The sequence below is a fragment of the Syngnathus floridae genome, chromosome 5 (assembly GCF_059516105.1).
Source record: "Syngnathus floridae isolate MCC-2025c chromosome 5, RoL_Sflo_1.0, whole genome shotgun sequence".
NCBI lineage: Eukaryota > Metazoa > Chordata > Actinopteri > Syngnathiformes > Syngnathidae > Syngnathus > Syngnathus floridae.
Window position 1 is genome coordinate 15169878 of NC_142417.1, and position 21037 is coordinate 15190914.

General features: G+C 38.2%; 2 protein-coding genes across 2 annotated transcripts; both read left to right on the plus strand.

Annotated features, from left to right (window-relative positions):
- Positions 1-934: 934 nt before the first annotated feature.
- Positions 935-13433, plus strand: lman2lb (lectin, mannose-binding 2-like b). Its single transcript, XM_088376750.1, has 8 exons — positions 935-1263; positions 1688-1800; positions 1997-2114; positions 2479-2558; positions 2843-3004; positions 9067-9193; positions 9273-9377; positions 11891-13433. The coding sequence occupies exons 1-8, from the start codon at positions 1122-1124 to the stop codon at positions 12028-12030; spliced, it is 987 nt and encodes a 328-aa protein (XP_088232876.1). The 5' UTR covers positions 935-1121; the 3' UTR covers positions 12031-13433.
- A 1737-nt stretch (positions 13434-15170) lies between these two features.
- On the plus strand, positions 15171-19847 carry LOC148398374 (leukocyte surface antigen CD53-like). The gene is made up of 7 exons (XM_088377270.1): positions 15171-15318; positions 15437-15625; positions 17343-17417; positions 17637-17747; positions 17946-18053; positions 19123-19206; positions 19502-19847. The coding sequence occupies exons 1-7, from the start codon at positions 15256-15258 to the stop codon at positions 19568-19570; spliced, it is 699 nt and encodes a 232-aa protein (XP_088233396.1). The 5' UTR covers positions 15171-15255; the 3' UTR covers positions 19571-19847.
- The last annotated feature ends 1190 nt before the right edge of the window (positions 19848-21037 follow it).

The following is a 21037-nucleotide window of genomic DNA, read 5'->3' on the forward strand; positions in this document are numbered from 1 at the left end:
AGTGCCCGGAGAAAACCCACGCGGGCCCGGGGAGAACATGCAAACTCCCCACAGGGAGGGCCGGAGGTGGAATCGAACCCGCACCCTCCTAACTGTGAGGCGGACGTGCTACCCAGTGCACCACCGAGCCACCCGAGTAACAATTTATTTTGAAAAATATAAAAAAAAAATTGGCGATTCTCTACCAATTACACCCGTCGGTTCAGGTCAAGACGCTCGTCTCGGTCACGTGACATGTCACCTCAGTCGAGCCCGCGAAGCAAGCAAAAATGAGCAAGAAACAGAGATGTTTGTAAAGCTTCTTCGGAAAGGGAAAAAAGCCCAATGAGGAGACGGAAGAAGAGGCTACGAGTTCTAAGAAAAGGAAAGCTGCATTTAAAAGAACATTTCTGGAGTCCTACTTAAAATATGGATTTATCGCCACGGGTGACTGACGCGCCGAGGCTACTCTGCATAATATGTGCCGACAGACTAGCTATGAAGCCTTCAAAACTGTTTCGGCACATGGAGACCAAGCATTCTGCATTAAAAGACAAACGTTAACCACTTCGGGTGTCATTGTCTCCGTTTACGCCCAGATGGGACCGGCTCGTTTCTGAGAAACAAGCTCAGTGCTCTCACTAATTCAACGTAGTGGTGAGTTTTATTTTTATGTCGTTTATACTTGTTTTATGCCAGTGGTATCATTTTATTCCATCGTATTTATATATTTATTACAAATGTATTACTTATTTATATAAATGTATTATTTATTTATATAAAGGCCGGTCCGTGAAAATATTTCTGACACGTAACTGGTCCGTGGCGCAAAAAAGGTTGGGGACCACTGCATTATATGATACATTCCCCTTTCGTTTCCGATTGAAGAATACGTGACGTAACTCAAATGAAATGTCTTTACTGTCCGGTAGGTAGCGGTAATGCACTTCAAAGCTGGTTAGGAACTAAAATGAGAAGACGCGCGACGTTAACGAGTCAGTCAGCGAGTTGACAGCATCATGCCTTGATCTTTTAATTTTTTTTCCACAATGTTTTCAATGTTTCTTTTGAAAAGCATTCGCGATTTAACATGTTTGTTAGTTGACAGCATCATGCCTTGATCTTTTAAATTTTTTTCCACAATGTTTTCAATGTTTCTTTTGAAAAGCATTCGCGATTTAACATATTTGTTAGTAGTACTTTATACTTTACAGCTGTCGATGGCGACAGACGACCCTTTAATGGAGAAGTTTTTAAAGCGGGAGTACAGCCTTATAATGGTGAGTCTCATTTTGAAAAAATAAGATAAGTGTATTTGTCGTTATCTGCATCAGTATTCAAAACGGAACATTCGGTCAATACAGTCAATATCAGTATGAATTATTTCATATTTGATTGGTAGTAATTACCTTAGAGCAGTGGTCCCCAATTTATTAATATTTATTTATTATTTATTTATTATTAATTAATTACTCAGTCTCAACATCAAAGTTTGTTTAAAAATTGGAATAGGGAAAGTCAAATTAATACAGTTCAAAATTAAAATGACAATCATGCACATTAAGAGCGCGTCCCATGATGAGTTCATGTAAGCGAATGTGGTTTTACTTAATTTGACTTTGATTGGTGTGATTTTGCAAATATGGCAGCACATAAGATCTTTGTTTTTGAAGGCTGAGAAAAAAATCCCTTTGTTTTGTCGTGTTAGGCTTCTCAAGCTATTCACCGTGGGAGCTGAAGGGTACTGCTTTAGTAACAGCTGAATATGTGAGGCTCACGCCGGACCAGCCGCACAGACAGGGAGCTATCTGGAGTCGAAATGTAACTCTGCCGAATCCACCCTACCATTCTAAGCATGCACTGGAAGCTGAATCATTTCTCAACTCTCAAACCTGCTTATCAAGAGCAAATACAAGTTCTGTCCCTGCTTGAATTGAAACATAGTTGGAACAAATCTCAGATTTTCTGTCACAAAATCCTCAAATAACCTTTTGGTCTTTATTTTGTTGTCTTTTAGCCTTTACTGTTATACGACTGGGAGCTCAAGGTGCACTTTAAAATCCACGGGCGGGGAAAGACGTATATGGCTGGAGATGGTTTTGCCATCTGGTTAACCAAAGAGCGCATGGAGGATGGTAGGAGACTTAGATCACTTGCTAGTGTCAGTATCATGTGGCAAAATTGAATAATTTTCATGCTACGCTTTGATGTAACTACTTTCAACTATTATCAATGGGTTATCAGTATATGGACCCCTTTAGCGTTTGTAAACAATGTGTCGTCATATTGTTGCCGTGGCACAGCTGAAGGCAAAAAGATCTAGCGTGTTTGCTTGACAACATTTTCAACAAAATGTTCACGCTGGAATGGATGTGAAAAACTGTCATTCGAATGAATTGACAGTTGTAGAGCAGCATAATTTTCTTAAACGGCACCAGGGGACGATATGAGAATGTTTATTACAAAACTATAATATTGAACCTTGTTATGTGCTTTCAGGGCTTGTTTTTGGCAGCAGAAACAATTTCACTGGTCTCGGAGTATTTGTGGACACGTTTCCCAATTTAAAAAAAAATAATGTAAGCGCTTGCATTTTTTTTCTTTTTTTGTGGGTATCACCAAGGGATGGGTGATTTTGCCTAAAAGTAAAGAGTGATCTCACTTTAGGATACATTTATTTGTATGACCCTAAGGTGCTTACATATACCAAAGAGGACATTTGCATCATGACCTGAAGTCAAAGTCCTATTTTTTGGGCTAAGCATTCTCTATTATATATGGAAACTGCTTTATGTTAAATCTTTCAGTTGTGTGTTTTTGATCTCAAGATAATGTTAGTAACTCATCACTTCCTCATTCACAGTGGGATTACCCTCGTGTGTCAGTAATGCTGGGGAACGGGATCCTGTCTTATGACCACGATAGTGACGGACGATCCACAGAGCTCGGAAGCTGCTCGGCTAAGGTTCGCAATTCAAGAGATGGCGCATTTATCCTCATTAGATACACCCGAAACAGATTGAAGGTATGAAACTCAATTCAAAGAAAGGTTTTTATATTTTTTCCCATGTACTGTATGCTCATCACATTCACGCTTTTCAGATCGAAAAGAAAAGTGGAAGTGGATAGCCAATGCTGTTGGGGGGAAATGGTCACTGTAGTCATTTATGTCACATAGTACTTTCTCCCTAATTTGCATTGTATTTTTTCTGGTAATTGCAGTCTTGTGACCAGTTTATACCCCCCCCCCTCCCTTTTTTTGTCAGTCTGTTAGTGAAATTTAAGGGCACATTTGGGATGATAACAATTAGCTTACCTCTCTGATAAGTCCACAAATGGTTTTTTTCATTATTATTTATATTATACTCGGCTAAAACCAGTGGTGCGCCAATCGATCCAAGTCGCCCATCGTGACAGGCCAATTCCTATGGAAAAACATGTGATTGCCATGTGTCGCTCGATGACCATCTCCTGCTTGTTCTTTGCAACCTGCTGCCAGCTATAGGGCAATTGGTCGTTTGGAAGTTAAAATATTTTAACTTCTGGTGCAAGAACATTTAGGAGTAAAGTCCTGATTTTGACTGTTGAGTTTGTTGCCAACCAAAACATCAGCATCTATGTTAATATGTTAATATACTCGCACGCATTGTCTTAAACGAGCGTGTGCGATTTTAAAGATGATCCTATTGTGTGATGGTAAGCATTGCTCTTGCTTTTGTGCTTTCTCACCGGTGTTGTGTGTGGCCATTTGAATGTTCCTGAGAGCATGACATGCACTGAATGATAGATCTGAAATTGGTATTACCTAGTAATAAATGTTCACTGCAGTAATAGTGTGTTAAATTGCAGTTCATTTGATATAATATAAAAATTTGGGCCTCCACACCAAAAACACTTTATTACAATACATGGTTAACACTCATAGACTATAAACAAAGTAGTTATAAGAGTATTCTACTCAGTCTGACTAATTTTGCAAAGTAATGTAAATGTCTTTGGGTTTTTTTCTTTTTTGTCAAGTTGAATTAAAAGTTGAAAGAGATATCTGCGACCAACGTTAGCAATATGGGGCCGAAAAAAAACCTAACCATGTTCACGGAGGAGGTCGAGGACATAAAAAGGTCACTTGACTTCCTTTCGGAAGAAGTTTCTGCTGTAAGGATGCAGCAGAAAAACATCTTGGCACTGGTGGAAGAGGTAAAGATGCTCCGTATGCTCAATGCTGAGAAGGACAAGCGGCTTGCCTACCTTGAAAGTCGGGTAGCAGACATTGAGCAATATACAAGAATAAATGACATTGTCATCACAGGAATAGCAATTAAACCTATATCTTATGCAAGGGCAGTGACGGCAAGTAACGATGGCTGTGAGCAACATGCAAGCTCAGCCGAACAACAGGTAGCTGAATTTCTGCAAACTAAAGGAATAACTATGGACTCCAACCAGGTTGAAGCATGTCATCCACTGCCCAGAAGAAACAGTAATGACAAGCCAGCAGTCATTCTGAAATTTGTCAACAGGAAGCACAAAGTTGCTCAAAGGCACAGAGATCTACATCAATGAACATTTGACAAAGACCAGTGCGGATATTGCAAAGAAAGCACGTCACTTGAGAAGAATGAAAAAAATACTGAGTACATGGACCAGAAATTGCAAGATATACATCAAGCTTAATGGATCACCAGAAGAGGCTAAGATACTGATGGTGAGGAGTATTGAGGAACTGGAAAAGCTCGAATAAGTATCCTCAATAGAAAATCAACTGGAGTGGACTTGGAACTGAATGGAGGTAACAACACAAAACACAAACAATGCTCAGGGACACTACTCAACCTACATCAAGCAACAATGGACATGTAACACAGTGGATACAAGAACTTGAACAACTCCAACTAACGTTTGATCACAGTGAAAGCAGCACTTTGGACATAGATCAGGACATCGACCCAGACAATAATTTCTTCTCCACCACAAACAACACATGTTATTACAGCAATCATCAGTACAATATGGACATCTTAACAAAAGATAAGCTATTATCCATTTCAATAGCCGGAGTCTATATAAAAATTTTAGTAGTATTCGGGATTACTTAAACACATTCAAACAACTATTTAATATTATAACTATTTCTGAGACCTAGATTACGACTGAGAAGGGAATGCACTTTGAGATGGAAGGCTATGAATTCATACATAATAACAGACCGAGTAAAGGTGGGGGTGGTGTTGCAATTTATGTTGATTTGAATATAAAATTCAAGATTGTAGAGGGTATGACACAGGTGGTGGACAATCTTCTTGAATGTCTCACGATACATTCACGATACTCTGCCAGCTCAGTGGCCTAGTAGTAGCGTGTCCGCCCTGAGACTGGAAGGTTGTGGGTTCAAACCCCGGCTGGGTCATACCAAAGACTATAAAAACGGGACCCATTGCCTCCCTTCTTGGCACTCAGCATTAAGGGTTGGAATTGGGGGGTTAGATCACCAAATGATTCCTGGGCGCGGCACCGCTGCTGCCCACTGCTCCCTTTGGGGATGGGTTAAATGCAGAAACAAATTTCACCGCACCCAGTTGTGTGTGTGACAATCATTGGGACTTTAACTTTAACTTTAATTTGTGTTGAAAAGAAAAAAGACATTATTACAAACTGTGTCTATAGAGCTCCTGGTTCTAGCATTGAGACATTCACAGAATGGGTAGAAATTGTGATTATACTAAAAGGCACATTTATTTGCGGGGATTATTAAATCCAAATAAGCAACAACATATCGATGATTTTTTAAATTTAATGCATAGCCTGAGTCTCTTTCCTACAATCACTAGACCCACGAGAGTAACATCACAAAGTGCTACTCTGATAGATAACATTCACCAATAAAATAGAAAACAGGACATGAAGCGGGTTATTAATTACTGATATTACTGACCACCTTCCAGTGTTCACAGTATATGACAATAATTTCAAATCTGAAATTGGGGTGTATAAACAACAAAGAAGAATTAGGACAGATGAGACAATTGCTACTCCAAAACATGAATTAATGGAACAGAACTGGGATGCAATATATAAAGAAAAATGTGTAAATAATGCATACCAAAAATTGATTATATTCACTTCATTATATAATAAGAATTGTCCAATCAAGGAATATAATAAAAAAACTAAATATAACAACAGTCCATGGTTGACGAAAGGCTTAAAAAATGCCTGTAAAAAGAAAAATTTACTCTATGCGAACTTCATAAAACAGAGAACAGAAGGCGCTGAAAATGAATATGAGATATAAGAATAAGTTAACCAATATTATAAGATTAAGTAAGAAAGAATATTATAAGAATAAATTAGAGGATAACAAAAATAATATTAAGGGGATATGGACTCTCCAAAACCACATTATTAGAGAAGGTACCGAACAACACAAATTACCTAAATATTTTGTTATAAATGATAGTGAAAATTATAATATGGAAGAAGTGGCAAACAGTTTTAATCAGTTCTTTGTAAATGTTGGGCCTCAAATAGCAAAAAACATACCGGTTCCAGCGCCAGATGTAGGCAACAGAGATAAATTAATAGAAAGGAATCCTCACTCAATGTTTTTGAAGGCAGTTGATGAAAATGAACATTAACATTAACATTGTAAAACAATGGAAATATAAAACATCTACCGACTGCAATGGGATTGATATGATGTTAGTTAAGCAAATCATTGAGGGGATTTCAAAGCCACTTGTGTACATCTGTAACTTGTCATTTTTAACTGATACATTCCCAAAGAAGATGAAAATTGCTAAGGTCATTCCTCTTTATAAAACTGGGAGCAAACACAACTTTACAAACTACAGACCTATCTCAATATTGCCACAACTCTCAAAAATATTGGAAAAGCTTTTTAACAGTAGAATGGATGGATATTTGGAAAAACATAAATTATTTGCAGAGAACCAATATGGTTTTAGAGTAAACAGATCAACAGCACAGGCATTAATGGAATCAATCGAGGAAATCACAGATGCAATAGACAACAAATGACATGCAGTAGGAGTTTTCATTGACCTCAAAAAAGCTTTTGACACAATCATAATATACTATTCAATAAATTAGAAAAATATGGGATAAGGGGATTAGTATTGGACTGGATAAAGGATTATCTGCGAGAACGGCAACAGTATGTAAAGTTGGGTAATCACTGCTCTGGATATTTGGACATAGCTTGTGGTGTTCCACAAGGGTCAGTTTTAGGCCCTAAATTATTTATTTTGTATATAAATGACATGTGCAAAGTCTCTAAAGAACTAAAACTCGTCGATTTTGCAGATGACACAAATATCTTTTGTTCAGGTGATAAGATCCAACAAGTGGAATCAGTGTTGAATGAGGAAATGAAAAAAATAAAAATGTGGTTCAACTGGGACAAATTATCATTAAAATGTAAGTAAGACCAAGTTTATGGTATTTGGCAAAGCGAACATAAAGATACGAATAGAAATACATGGCACTGAAATTGAAAGAGTGCAGGAAAACAAATTTCTTGGGGTTATAATAGATGACAGGCTGAGTTGGAAGCCACACATCAAAAACGTAAAGTCTAAAATTTCAAGAAGCATGGCAGTCATATACAAAGCAAAAGAAGTACTCGATTATCATTCACTTCGTACACTTTATTGTTCTCTTGTCTTGCCCTATTTCCTTTACTGTGCTGAGGTTTGGGGGAATACTTATAAAACTTTACTACAGCCACTTATCATTCTGCAGAAAAGAGCAATAAGGACTATTCATAAAGTCAACTACTTGGAACACGCAAATCCACTTTTCATACAATCCAAACTATTGAAATTCACTGACATAGTATCTTATCAAACAGCAATCATCATGTATAGAGCAAAAGCAAAACAACTACCAAAAAAATATCCAAAACTTATTTAGGGATCGGGAGGGAGGTTATAAATTAAGGGGGAATCACCACTTCAAAATTTTAAACATAAGAACAACCTTAAAAAGTTTCTGTATCACTATAACCGGGGTCAAACTATGGAACAATCTAAGTGAGGAACTCAAGCAAAGTCCAAATATCCACCAGTTTAAGAATGTACAAAAATATGTTGTTTAGCGGGCACAAGGGCTAAAAGTGCCAAAGTAAAGTAAAAATGAAACAGAAAAATAAGTGTGAAAGTGTGTCTACTAGTGTTCTGTTGTAGAATTACAGTATATGTTGAATCATTGGTTTAATGGATAAAGTGAGAAAGGGGTAGGAATCTAAAAAGCTTTGCTTCCTCCTACTCCTTTTCGAGCATTCTCTATTGATTTATTTACTTATGTATTATTATCATTATTTATTTATTTATTTTTTCAGTTTGTTGGTTTATTTTTTGTTTGTTTGTTGTATGGACTTATATGTGGCACTTTAGAGTGTTATTTATTTTGTTTTTTCTTTTTTGTTTTGGATGTTTGAAATAAAGATATCAATCAATTAATTTATATAGCCCTTAATCGCAAATACATCTCAAAGGGCTTCACATGGCCACAGTTGACAACATCCCTTGATTTTAACTCCCTGGAGGACAAGAAAAAAAACACCAAATCCCAACTGGGGAAAAATGAGAAACCATGAGAAAGAACTTCCAGGACGACCAGGTTGCATTGGATGCAGAGTGGGCAACATTAAACACACAACATAAAAACAATCGAAAGAAAAAGTAATGTAGATGTCCGTAGTCTGATGAAGCGCTGAAGAAAGATGCCCTCAGTCGTTATGGCAGTTATGGAATCCTGAATGCCATTTTCAGTTTGGGTGTCACCTAGCCTTCTCGGGGTCAGGACAGAGAACTCGGCTGCAGCCGAATCGGCCAGCGTAGGTTGTGGAGAGTTATTATTCTTCCAATATTTTTTTTTAAACATACACAAGCAATAAATTGATCTGTTACAATAAACTTCGGATTAATTATACAATACATGTGTTGGTCTCAGAGGTTTGGGCTGAAACGTCCATTTTGTTATACATTACTACGTGTTGGTCTTAGAGGTTCGGACCCTTTTGTTGCTGTCACTTTTTGCATGTATGATTCCTTCTTGCCTTCGTAGATCATGACAGCTATGAGAGCTGTTGATGGTGGTGATTGGATTTGGAAAGACTGCACCAACATCACAGGTGTTCATTTGCCTGCTGGCAATTACCTTGGGGCTTCCGCTGCTACCGGTGAACTCTCAGGTATGAAAGATAAATACCAGTAATGATATGCTGGAGGACCAAGTTAGTGTTCACTATTGGCATATGCATATTGATATAGATTACCATGACATTATCTCCATGAAGTTGTATGAGCTGACAGTTGACAGCGGCTCAAAGGAAGATCAACACACCCAGAGGAGTGACGACAAGAACGAATTCCAAGGTAGAAGAAACAGGCTTCTATTACTCTCTGTTTTCTGAGAGCTTTTAAATCATACAAACCGGATTTGGTTGAAGTTGGGAAATTGTGTAAAATGTAAATAAAAAACAAAAAACAATGATTTGAAAATCCTTCTCAACCCATATCCAATTGAATACACTACAAAGACAACATATTTAATGTTCAAACTGATAATTGCTTTTTGGCAAATAATAATTAACTTGGAATTTCATGGCTGCAACATGTCCAGTAGAAGTTGAGAAAGGTGGCAAAAAATACTGAGAAAGCTGAGAAAAGCTCATCAAACACCTATTTTGAACATCCCACATGTGATCAGGCTAATTGGGAACAGGTGGGTACCATGATTGGGTATAAAAGGAGCCTCCCCCGTTCACCACTTTGTCCACAACTGCGTGAGAACATAGGTGAACAGTTTAAGAACAACATTTCTCAAAGCAAAATTGCAAGGAATTTAGGGATTTCAACATCTACGGTCCATAATGTCATATCAGAGAATCTGGTGAAATCACTGCACGTAAGCCCCACGGCTGGAAACCAAGACTGAATGACCGTGGCCTTCGATCCCTCAGACGGCACTGCCTTAAAAACAGACATGAGTGTGCAAAGGATATCACCAAATGGGCTCACGAAAACCTCAGAAAATCGCTGTCAGTAAATACAGTTCGTCACTACATCAGTAAGTGCGGGTTAAAACTCTACCATGCAAAGCAAAAGCCGTTTATGAACAACATCCAGAAATGCCGCCGGGTTCTCTGGGCCCGAGCTCATGTAAAATGGACTGATGCACAATGGAAAAGTGTTTGGTGGTCTGATGAGTCCACTTTTCAAATTGTTTTTGGAAACACTGGACGTCGTGTCCTCTGGACCAAAGAGGAAGCGGACCATCCGGACTGTTATCAACGCAAAGTTCAAAAGCCAACATCTGTGATGGTATGGGGTGCATTAGTTCCCATGGCATGGGTGACTTACATTTCTGTGAAGGCAACATAAATGCTGAAAAGTACATACAGATTTTGGAGCAACATATGTTGCCATCCAAGCGACGTCTTTTTCATGGACGCCGCTGCTTATTTCAGCAAGATAATGCCAAGCCACATTCTGCACGTGTTACGACAGCATGGCTTCGACGTAAAAGAGTCCAGGTTCTCCCCTGGCCCGCTTGCAGTCCAGACCTATCTCCCATTGAAAATGTGTGGTGCATTATGAAGCATAAAATACGACAGGTAAGACCCCGGACTGTTGACCAACTGAAGCGGTTCATCAAGCAAGAATGGGAAAGAATTCCACATGAGAAGCTAATAGAATTAGTCACCTCTCTTCTAAAACATTTATTGAGTGTTAATAAAAGGAAAGGTGATGTAACGAAGTGGTAAACATGCCCTTTCTCAACTTCTACTGCACGTGTTGCAGCCATGAAATTCTAATTATCATTTGAAAAATGAAGTTTGAGTTTGAGCATTAGATATGTTGTCTTTGTAGTGTATTCAATTGACTATACTCGGTTGAAAAGGATTTTCAAATCATTGTATTTTGTTTTTATTTACATTTTACACAATTTCCCAACTTCAACCAAATCTAGTTTGTAGTTAGTACTCTGCTGGACTCACATTCTTACGATATTCATATGCTAATCCGCCAAAGTCCTCCTTGTCATTGTCTCGCCATTGCTCTGATCCCAGCTTTCCAGAAAGCTTGAATTGTGCCTCTTAAGCCTGTCTCTTTGTCGATACCATTTTAGAGGGTCCTAATGCTGTTTGCTTTGCAGGAAACGATAGTATTTATTTATCAATGGCGGTGGAGGTATGCACTCTACGTGTTACGTACAGTCCTCTGATCGTTTTACCCCCCACCGGTCTACATATTTTACGTACAACATAATGTCCTCTGATTGCTTCATTGGGTCTACATATTACATCCTTGCCGCCACACAACATTTATAGATTTTGGAAGTGGTTCCACACAAAAGTTGCACCTTATTAAAAGGTGCACCTTCGGCATTTGAGAAAATTAAAGGCTTGTAAGTGTGCCTTATGGTGCAGAAATTACGGTACACGGCGCATACAGGAAATCGGGCATTGGCAAATAGGTAGAGCAGGTGTAGTATTTCAAAATAAAACCTGCTGAACTTCCATTTTAGGTCACTACACAGCTTGACATGAGTTGGACATTTAAAAGGCAAAAAACAAGCTCAAAATAACTTAAATTTGGTAGAAGAGCCAAAGTCCCAAAAATAATGTCCCAAAAGTGATGAATGTGAATTAGGTGTAACTCTCCGTTCTTTTAATTTTGTCCCTAAAAGATCTAACCTTGCCTATGTATCTGATGAGCGAATTTCTAATCCTATCCATCCTTGTAACGCCTAAAGAAAATGTCATTTCTGTCACCTTCAGATCTCATTCTTGTACCTTCTTCAATGCCACTGTCTCTAAGGTCAGAACATCATGCAGCAGTCAGTTACTTGCACTGTGATAAGCGATGCCTAATTTTCTTTGCAGTGGACTTCAAAGAGAAGCAGATGAGTGGAATCCAACTCTTGGCCTTGTTCTTCATCGTCTTGGGCCTGTGTGCACTCGTAGTGGGTGGGTCAAAATTCTACAGGCGCTGGGAGGAAAAGAAACGCAAGCGGTTCTATTGATGGAAAATGAATCCAACCACACGTGATTGATGGAGCCCACAATACAAAAGACACACAAGACCGTACAAGCTAATGATCACTATCACTAATAAAGGGCAACGGTAAAATTAAAAGCTGAAATGAGACAAGGCTGTTGCTCCTGTAGATTACATAAAAAGCACTGGTCTGTTCCAGATACATCATAAGATGTTGATTTGTACGTACCTGCTTTCAGAATTTCCACCTGCAGAAATGCACAAGGCAAAGTCCAAACCTACCTATGAATCAGAATCTGTGATACCGTGTAGCATGATTTTATTTTACATTCTGCTTACTGCTGCTAACCACCGGGTGCCGCCAGCATCAAACTTTTGTAACATTGAACACCTTTACTGCAAGGAAATCATGACAGTTCTTGAGATCCTGATTCACTGACTCTGTTTTTGCAACTGGATGACCTGTCTTAACCTTTGCATTCAATGATGAGTGACTTGAGTTTAGCTCAAACTAAATGTAATTTATTCACAAATCCAAAATGTTTGGAGTCACCCACAATCTTATTCAAAAGAGAGTTTTCGTTTGCACTCACCAGCTTCTCGCTCAGGCTTTACCCATTATTTCTTGTTGGTTTCATATTGTCAGTCTTCTGCCGTAGCAATCAACTGAATTTCTGTCACAGTTTTTTAATTTGTGTATGTACTGGGCAGTTCACGGTGGACTTAGTAGTTCAAACAGTGGCGGGGCAAATCAGAAATTGTATGCAAGTCAGAATGTGCCATAGGGAAATTTAGGGTGCTATTCATACCTTAAAAGTGTATATCGTAAATCAGGGACCCTTTCTAATGTAGTTTGATACTGTGAATTTGCTTTACTTTTGTGATTACCACCGCTGCACTGGAAAAATGTTTCTGTTCTCCACATTACAGTATGCACACATAAGGGCTCTTTGAACTCAAATCTAAAATCCAACTGGAGGTTGAAGTCCAATAGTCAGTGCACACATGTTCCCAATTTGTAATGAAATCTGTACTTGAAGTGAAATCAATGTATTATTGAAGTTCCCCATGAATCTGCACTCCACTCGTATTTGTTTCACTGGATCCTATTTAGGATGAGCAGGAAGCTGGATTCCTACTATCCCAGCTGACAATGGGTCAAGATGGCTTTAAACTTGCAGACATTCTTTTACTCTCTCGCTCTTTTTTCATGCAAAAACTCTTTACAGTACTTTACAAAGATTATAGAGGGAGTTATGATCAATGACTTTGAAGAGTGTTTTGGGGGAGATAATTAGTGACTTCGTGCAAAGATTATAGAGGGAGTTGTGATCAATGACTGAAGAGTGTTTTGGGAGAGATAGTGACTTTGTGTAAATGTAATAGTCTAAAAATAAATAAAAGTTTAATCTGGTACGCTTCCTGTAAGTACTGCAGGGTCAAATGTGTTTCATTTTCAATTTCTGAGACTTTAATGAACCTTTACTACCATGTCATGTGGTAATATCTTTGGATAAATTCAGGCTCCATTGTAGTTTTTTTTTTTTCTATTGTAGCGCTAATTACTTTGAAAACAGACTACTGTTGAATTTCTAGCACATAATTGTTAAACTTTTTGAGGCAGCCGAATATGTATTCTAAATGCACATTACCCTTTTGCTGTGGTATAGGGGCATATGATTCAACCAACATGCTGGAATAAATATACAGTAATTCAAGATTCAAGAGTTTTTATTCGCCATGTTTGAGCGTGCCAAACAAGAAATTTGACTTCGGTAAATCACATACTCTGTTCAACATTTAGGTGACTAACAACAACACTCAGGACATGTGAAAAATGGCAGATATTCTCAAACATCCCCTGATCATAAACTCCCAAGAGGGCAAGGAAAAACTCAAAACTCCAGCTAGGGGAAATGAGAAACCTTTAGAAGAGACCACAGATGGGAGGGTCCCTCTTCTAAGATGACCAGGCTGCAATGGATGCAGAGAGGACACATAGTACAAACAGTGTAGACAATTCAAAAAAGGTGTGGAGAGCAGAATGTTATTTCACAGTAATGACTCTGAGACTCTTAAGAGTGGTGTGAGTTCATCAGAGTAACAGCCTGGGGGAAGAAGCTGTCTCCTGTGTCTGCTGGTTTTAGCGTACAGAGCTCTATAACGCCGTCCGGAGGGGAGTAGTTCAAACAGACTGCAACCTGCGTGAGAAGGGTCTGTAGAGATGTTACTTGCATGTTTCCTGGTCCTGGACAGGTACAAGTCTTGGATAGAGTAATTGTAGCAATTACACCAATACACTCATCAATAATCCTTAAAAGTCATTCCATCACGATACATTTGTTTGTAAAAACTACCAGTGAATTTTCGTATGTGGTGTGATACTTTTTAACTGCAGAGTTCTGGCTCTGGATGTATTTTCCACCAGATGCAGCCCTCTGCTGGTCAACAATGATAAGCAACATCACTGGGTTCTGTACACATGTGCAAGTATTTTGGAATAAATGTTTTTTCATGAAACTCTTTCATTGTATGTGCATTTGTCTTTATTTTCTGTTAACAGTTGCATCTGAATCGCAATTAAGCGTCAAATCAGGCTAAGTGGGGGCTGCTAACCTTGAACTTTTTAAAGCAATGACAACATCACTTAATTTGGGTATTGCTTGAACAAAATAAAACCGTTTTATGAATGTTTCCTCTTCCAGGGTTATTCTGAACCTTGCTCCATTTACAAGTCTTGTCAGTTTTCAACAGAATGGTGACAGTTCACATAAAACATGAAAAAATGTTATTTAAGTCATGAATTTACATTTTTTTGTTAATGTGCCATGCGCTTTAGCGCAACAATATCATGTTAACCTTACAGACAATTTTCATAAAATACAGTAGTGGAAACTTGACAAGCAAATATGTCAGCATTTCATTTTTTATCTTGTTTTATGAGAGGATGTTATAGTTTCAACTTGTGTTCATCCTACGGAAAATTGATAATGAGTAAATTAGGTTCGCTCAATGACATTTGAATGAACTCCGATTTAAAGGAAGTTGAAACAAAGTGAACATATAAACTCAAGGAATAATGTGTAACTCGGCTGGCCTGAATAGGTCACAACTGCTCATTGTGTTTATGGCACCGTGTCACCATATCAAACACTATTGTGGTGTAAACACAGGCACCAAAAGAGCAGTCTCTATTTTTCAGTCAAACAGATCTCTGTTGCTCTGACTGAGCAATCCCACAGAAATAGGAATGGATCGCTCGTGTGTAAACTGCTTGAAAAACCTGATGGTGTTCCTCAATTTCCTGTGCTGGGTAAGTTTTAAAAATGGCAAGTTCATCCTGTGAATTTTCTGTTACTCATCAAACTGAATTCAAACCCCAAATGGGACTGTCACATTGGTAACATAAGGTGTTACTGTCTGTTCTGCAGCTATGCGGTGCATTTGTTGTTGCTTTCGGGATATTTCAAAGCATACACTCCAAGTTCGCATCTCTGGTCACAACTTTCTGGCCCATCTTCCCTGCCAACACGCTGGTGGTCACTGGTACTATTGTTACCTGCGTCTGTTATCTGGGTGTGCTTGGTGCCATGAAGGAGAATCGCTGGCTGCTCATCAGTGTGAGTTTGACATACACTTCAACCATGTCATTAGTCAGTGCACGAATGAGTAATTTTGACACAAGTGACACAATAATTTGGGCAATGTGCTATTTGCAGTTTACACTGGTAAAACATCCCAAACTATGTTCAAGAATGTTATTAGAAAATGAGATGTTACATCAAATGGTGAACTTTTATTGAAGTACATGTTTGTGCCAAATTTAGGCCTGTGAATATTCTCGTTCACCTGGGTCATTTTTTCAGGGGTAATGATGAGATTGCAATTGGACTGTTTTGATTGTCTGAAAAAAAACGGCCACTTATCTGGTGAATAATGAATGACTACACCGTTAAGCTCATCAACAAATTCCTGAACAGTAAATAAAATTATGATGAGTTAAATAGGCAACTTAAACCCTGGTGTGAGCCACATTTTTTTTATTTGCGCCATAGTGGGGCCAAACATGTTTGACAAAAATGCTATTTCAAACATGACAAAAATACATGCATGCAAAATGTGTGCTGGAAGCAAAATAAAAACAAACAAAAAAAACAACACAACATAATTTTGTTTTTCCAGTGCAAAAGGCTCTCAAAAAATTACAATACAAGGACAGCTCAAAACTACTGAATAAGTAACCTGTAATTTGTACTGGAAAAAAAACATTAAAAACTAATATTAAAGTACTATGTCTGCCCTGTATATCACTTCAAATCTGAGAAAAAAAGATGAGGCATAAAAATTTAGGGCAGTATAATTCACATCAACTGCGGAACGGCTGCGTTGTGGTCTTCTCCGGAACGAGAAGATCCAGTAAGTATATTTCTAAACAAAACCATTCTGCGAATTTTTTTTTGTTTTTTTTAGTTCATGAAAACGTCACATATCTACAACCTGCAGACCTTCCATTTCAACTAATCAACTAGCTCGGCACGAGTCGAACATTTAAAAACCAAAAAACAAGCTCGGAATAAATTTAAATATGACAAAACAACACTATATAAACACAAAACGTACTTAACCACAGCAGAATAGCCAAACTCTCTGAAATAATGTCTCAAAAGCGCATCAATTTGAACGAAAGGATACTTATTGTTTAGAAATGGCTGTCTTTTACATTGTTATCGTGTAAACTCAACTAAGACCTCTAAGACCTGTAAGGCAAGTGGCAATTACTGATATTACAACTTAAAATCAGACTTATACTATAGTCACAGTTCGGCAACCACGGATCCGTATAGTCTCAGATTTATTTTGCATTCTACAAGTATTCTTGCATATTTTAGATTTTTCCGAGGTTTTCTAGGATATTTTCACACACGCACCCCTCTCTTTTTGTGTGTAAAAGATATATTGAGTGTTTATCAGTGTTTTTAAAGATTTGGGGGGGACTGTAAGAAATAAGACAAAACATTTAATAATTTTATTTTTTGATTGATCAATGTGCCACTCAAGGCTGTGGGCCGCCATTTGCCCATCTCTGAGATCAATAAGCATCATCATTAACACCCAATGCATTAAATCTAGAGGGAAAAAGTTTCGGTTTACGGTCTGTCAAACTCACACCATCAGTGCTTTGTGACCATGACCACAATAATACGTCTGTCAAGTTTCTACATTTAGTTTGTCATCTGTTCAAACTGTTACACCTTTAGAAAAAAAAACGTATAGATTGAGTTAATGTAGTATAATTTTATCACTATCTTATCTGAATATGATTTTGCCCATTTGCAGTTTTTCGTCCTGCTCTTCATTCTGATGCTGATAGAGCTGGCCATGGCGTGTGTGTTCCTGGTTTACAGCAGAGTGGTAGTAAACTGTTTATATTACACATCTGCCAACATGCATAACAACAGCTTGAACTGTCAGTAACCTATCATCATCGCGTCACTAATTTTATTTTTAAGGTGGGAAACGTTCATTAAGCCGTCATGTAGTGATTGTTCTGTTCATGCCTGTGGGCGATCTTTGTTCACTGTCTAAAGAACTGGGATGTTGAAAATAACATAGTTTGTGCCCACTGTACAGATAGACTCATATTTTGAGAAAGACCTGAGACAAAGTTTGGAGATCTACAGGCAGTCAGGTCCCGGAGAGAACCAGACCATTAAAGATGATTTTGATGCTGTCCAGCACCTGGTAAATGACTCATCAATGTTTATCCCTACACTTAAATAGAACTTTATTACATGGGCATCTTGACGGGCTTCATGTTACATACTCAAAATGTTGAAATGATATGAATATCAAGTTCCCTCTGCCCAAATCAATGGTTTTGCGCAGCATTAGATTTTGATTTCTTTATTTGTGTCTGTTTCTCCCTCTCTCTCTTTTCAGTTTCGGTGTTGTGGCGTACATGGTGAGGCAGACTGGATGGGTCATGTTCCCATCTCCTGTTGTGTCCAGGATCCCTGCCACTCCCTTATCCACACCAACTGGCCAGAGGTTGCCCACTCTTAAATTGATTTCAAAATAGCATTTTATTGTACAAGACATGCACATTCAAAATTGACCTCAGATGTGGACTGGACTACTTTGGTTCCCTAATAAAAATCCATCCCCAGAGTAAAACAACTTTGTGTCAAATTTGGACCCAAAATGGGATATTATGCGAATTGTTCCGAGATGTAAGACACCGTGGCATACTTCCTGTAGAAGGATATGATACATAAATGCCCCTTTTCTAGAATGCCTAATGCTAGATCAAGCTACAGAAGGTGCCCAAGGAACACTTGAAAAGACTTGATAAGATAAATATTTCACATTCTCCCTGACCTGACCTGAATTTCTATTCCTTTCCTAATTTTGGCATTGTGATTTATCACTAGGAATATTTCACAGTGGAATACAAGGCCTCCACCTTTCAACGTGCCTGCACAACTTCATAAACACAACTTTCATTTCCTTTTGGGTGCATAGTTAAACAGTATAGTCTTTTCACTTCTCAGACAAAACACAAATCTGAAAGTGAATCTAGATATTACATGCCACACATTTGAATAATTTATGTAAACAGACCTGCAATTGGCTGGCAACCAGTGCAGAGTTTGCCCTCTCACCCAAAGTCATCTGGGATAGGCCACTCATGACCCTGGTAAGGACAAACTGGTACAAATGGATGGATGGATCGATTTCATCCGACACTCATGGGCTAGAAAGCCATGTGGTAGTCACATGCTCCAATACTTTTGCTGACATTAAAAATGGAGCCAAGGTGTTGCCTCCCAAGACGTGTATCAGATTCGAATCAAAATACCTGGAAATAATGAACGAACTTACTGGTAGCAGGCACCCCGGTAATTTACTGTTCTCTTTTCAAAGTGTTACTGTTAAATATTCATCCCCACATGTAAATTAACTTAATGTTTGATTAAGAATATGTATACGTACATGATGTATGATATACGTATATTCAGTATGTACAGTTTATGTAAGTAAGTAGATCGTATATTTTGTTGCTTTGAGTCCTGCTATTCTTTGAATTTCTGAGTTCAAGTTCACTCTCTTATTTCAGGGTTGTCTCATTAAACTGAGGGACTGGTTTGCAGGAAACTATCGGAGCACCGGAGCAGGCGTTGTCACCCTCTTTATCATACAGGTGAAGTAACTTCAGGTTTTTTTTCACAGCTAGAAATTTTAATGATTGTAAAGTTGAACTGCGTAATTATAATTTGCTACAATATGTTAAACTGTTGAAACATTTTACTTAATGGACAGACAGGCAGTAGGTAGGGTGCATGGACAGAGACAAATAGATAGATGGACCTCAATTTTCTCATAATACTAGTTAGTTATGTGGTACTACAAACATGTGTTCTGTTTTCATCTCAATGTGGTTTTGAATGTCATTGATCATTTTGTTAATTTTATGTCATGTTTCATTCTGCTTGCAGTTCATTTGTCTGTGTTTTACCATCCCACTGTTTTGTCACTTTGGTCGAAATGGGCTGGGCTACTTGTGAAAAGGACACATTGCCAAAGTCACAATGATTTCTCAACGACTTATCAGTATTTAACGTGTTGGTCTTTGCTAAATGCCTCAAGAAGTAGTCGCAGTTGCTCAAGCTTTGTCCACATTAGTTCTTGCAAATGTTTCCTTCTGAGACTTTTTATTTTTATTATACATTTCAAAATAACCTTTTCTTTATTAGATTGTATATTTCCACGAAATTTTTCATCTGTTATTGAATGTTGTAAGAATTGATTGGTTTTACCCCAATAAAGAAGATTCTTTGCTAATCAAGGTTCCATATATCACCACCGGACTTGGCCATTTATGTGTACTGTTACAATAACAACTTATCTCAGCTCTGATATTCACAAACTTTAGCTGAAATAAACAATTCTGCTGATTTCAAAGGCCTCTCTTATCCAGTATTTCTCCCTACTGATTTTAATTTGAATTCAAGTAAATGGCTGTTTTGCGCAAGCCCTGCATTGTTTCCTATAGAAGTTCAAAAGGTAAAGAAGAACTAAAAGGCACGAGCATTAAGCATTGGAATTGTGTCTGAATAAGTCATGTACAATAACTTTCAAATTAATGGGGAAAAAAACTCTTGGAAAACAAGGGTTGTGCTTTTCTAACCATAACCCACTGTAAATCCGTCTTTAATTCTTTTTACAAGGTAATATTCTCAGAACTAATCACAGTCACCAGAACAGCCTATATTCTGTTGGAGTCCTCATTCTAGTTTTCAAGAATGTTTTCACACAAAGTCAAATTTGAAAGAGGAATTATTTCCAGAAAGGTTTGGAAGGAGTTAAAATATCAGTTAGAGTGCTTTTCCCCATCTGGGTATTTTGCCTAACTAACTCTGTTTTATGGTCCTCAGTCTCTATATATTATAAGTGAACACTGTGACGATTCACCGGCAAATAGAAGTAGTTACAACAAATTAATTTTTAATTACTGAGTCACACACACACACACACACACACACACACACACACGCATACACACACACTTTTTTTATGGAGATGGTGCAGCTGCTTTGCTGATGAAGTGAAGTCACCTTTCTAGAATTATTTCCGCAATTTCCATGTATAATTGCAGTAGGTTCTCTGGGACAGAGTTCTGATCCTTCAGTATGGAACCCAGAACACACCATAGTCTCCTAATTGCTAAACTATGGTAATGCACAGTAAGTATTTACATATTTCCAGCTATAAATATACAGGGAAATAGTTAAATACAAAAACAACAGAGAATAATTACTACTCCTGTTGTTGGTGTGCACACTAGAATGGACATAAACAAAGAGTTTGTAGCACCTGAATGTGGCACACAGGGGCCCCAGCCTCGTGCCAGACTTGGGGCAGTGGCTGCAGGTGAATGCCTGGAGGCGGGGCCTTAACCCATGGACTCTGACTGCATCCTCTTACAGACCCATTATACGGAGGCAAATTAGGGTCCTTTGCAATTTGTGCAC

Excerpts from the sequence above, each read along its gene's own strand:
- LOC148398374 (XM_088377270.1), top strand. The coding sequence starts at position 15,256 with ATGGATCGCTCGTGTGTAAACTGCTTGAAAAACCTGATGGTGTTCCTC. Across the intron at positions 15,319-15,436 it reads TCCTCAATTTCCTGTGCTGG|CTATGCGGTGCATTTGTTGT; the intron begins GTAAGTTTTAAA and ends TCTGTTCTGCAG. Across the intron at positions 18,054-19,122 it reads TCCACACCAACTGGCCAGAG|GGTTGTCTCATTAAACTGAG; the intron begins GTTGCCCACTCT and ends CTCTTATTTCAG.
- lman2lb (XM_088376750.1), top strand. The coding sequence starts at position 1,122 with ATGTTTTCAATGTTTCTTTTGAAAAGCATTCGCGATTTAACATATTTG. Across the intron at positions 1,801-1,996 it reads GAGCTATCTGGAGTCGAAAT|CCTTTACTGTTATACGACTG; the intron begins GTAACTCTGCCG and ends GTTGTCTTTTAG. Across the intron at positions 9,378-11,890 it reads CGACAAGAACGAATTCCAAG|TGGACTTCAAAGAGAAGCAG; the intron begins GTAGAAGAAACA and ends TTTTCTTTGCAG.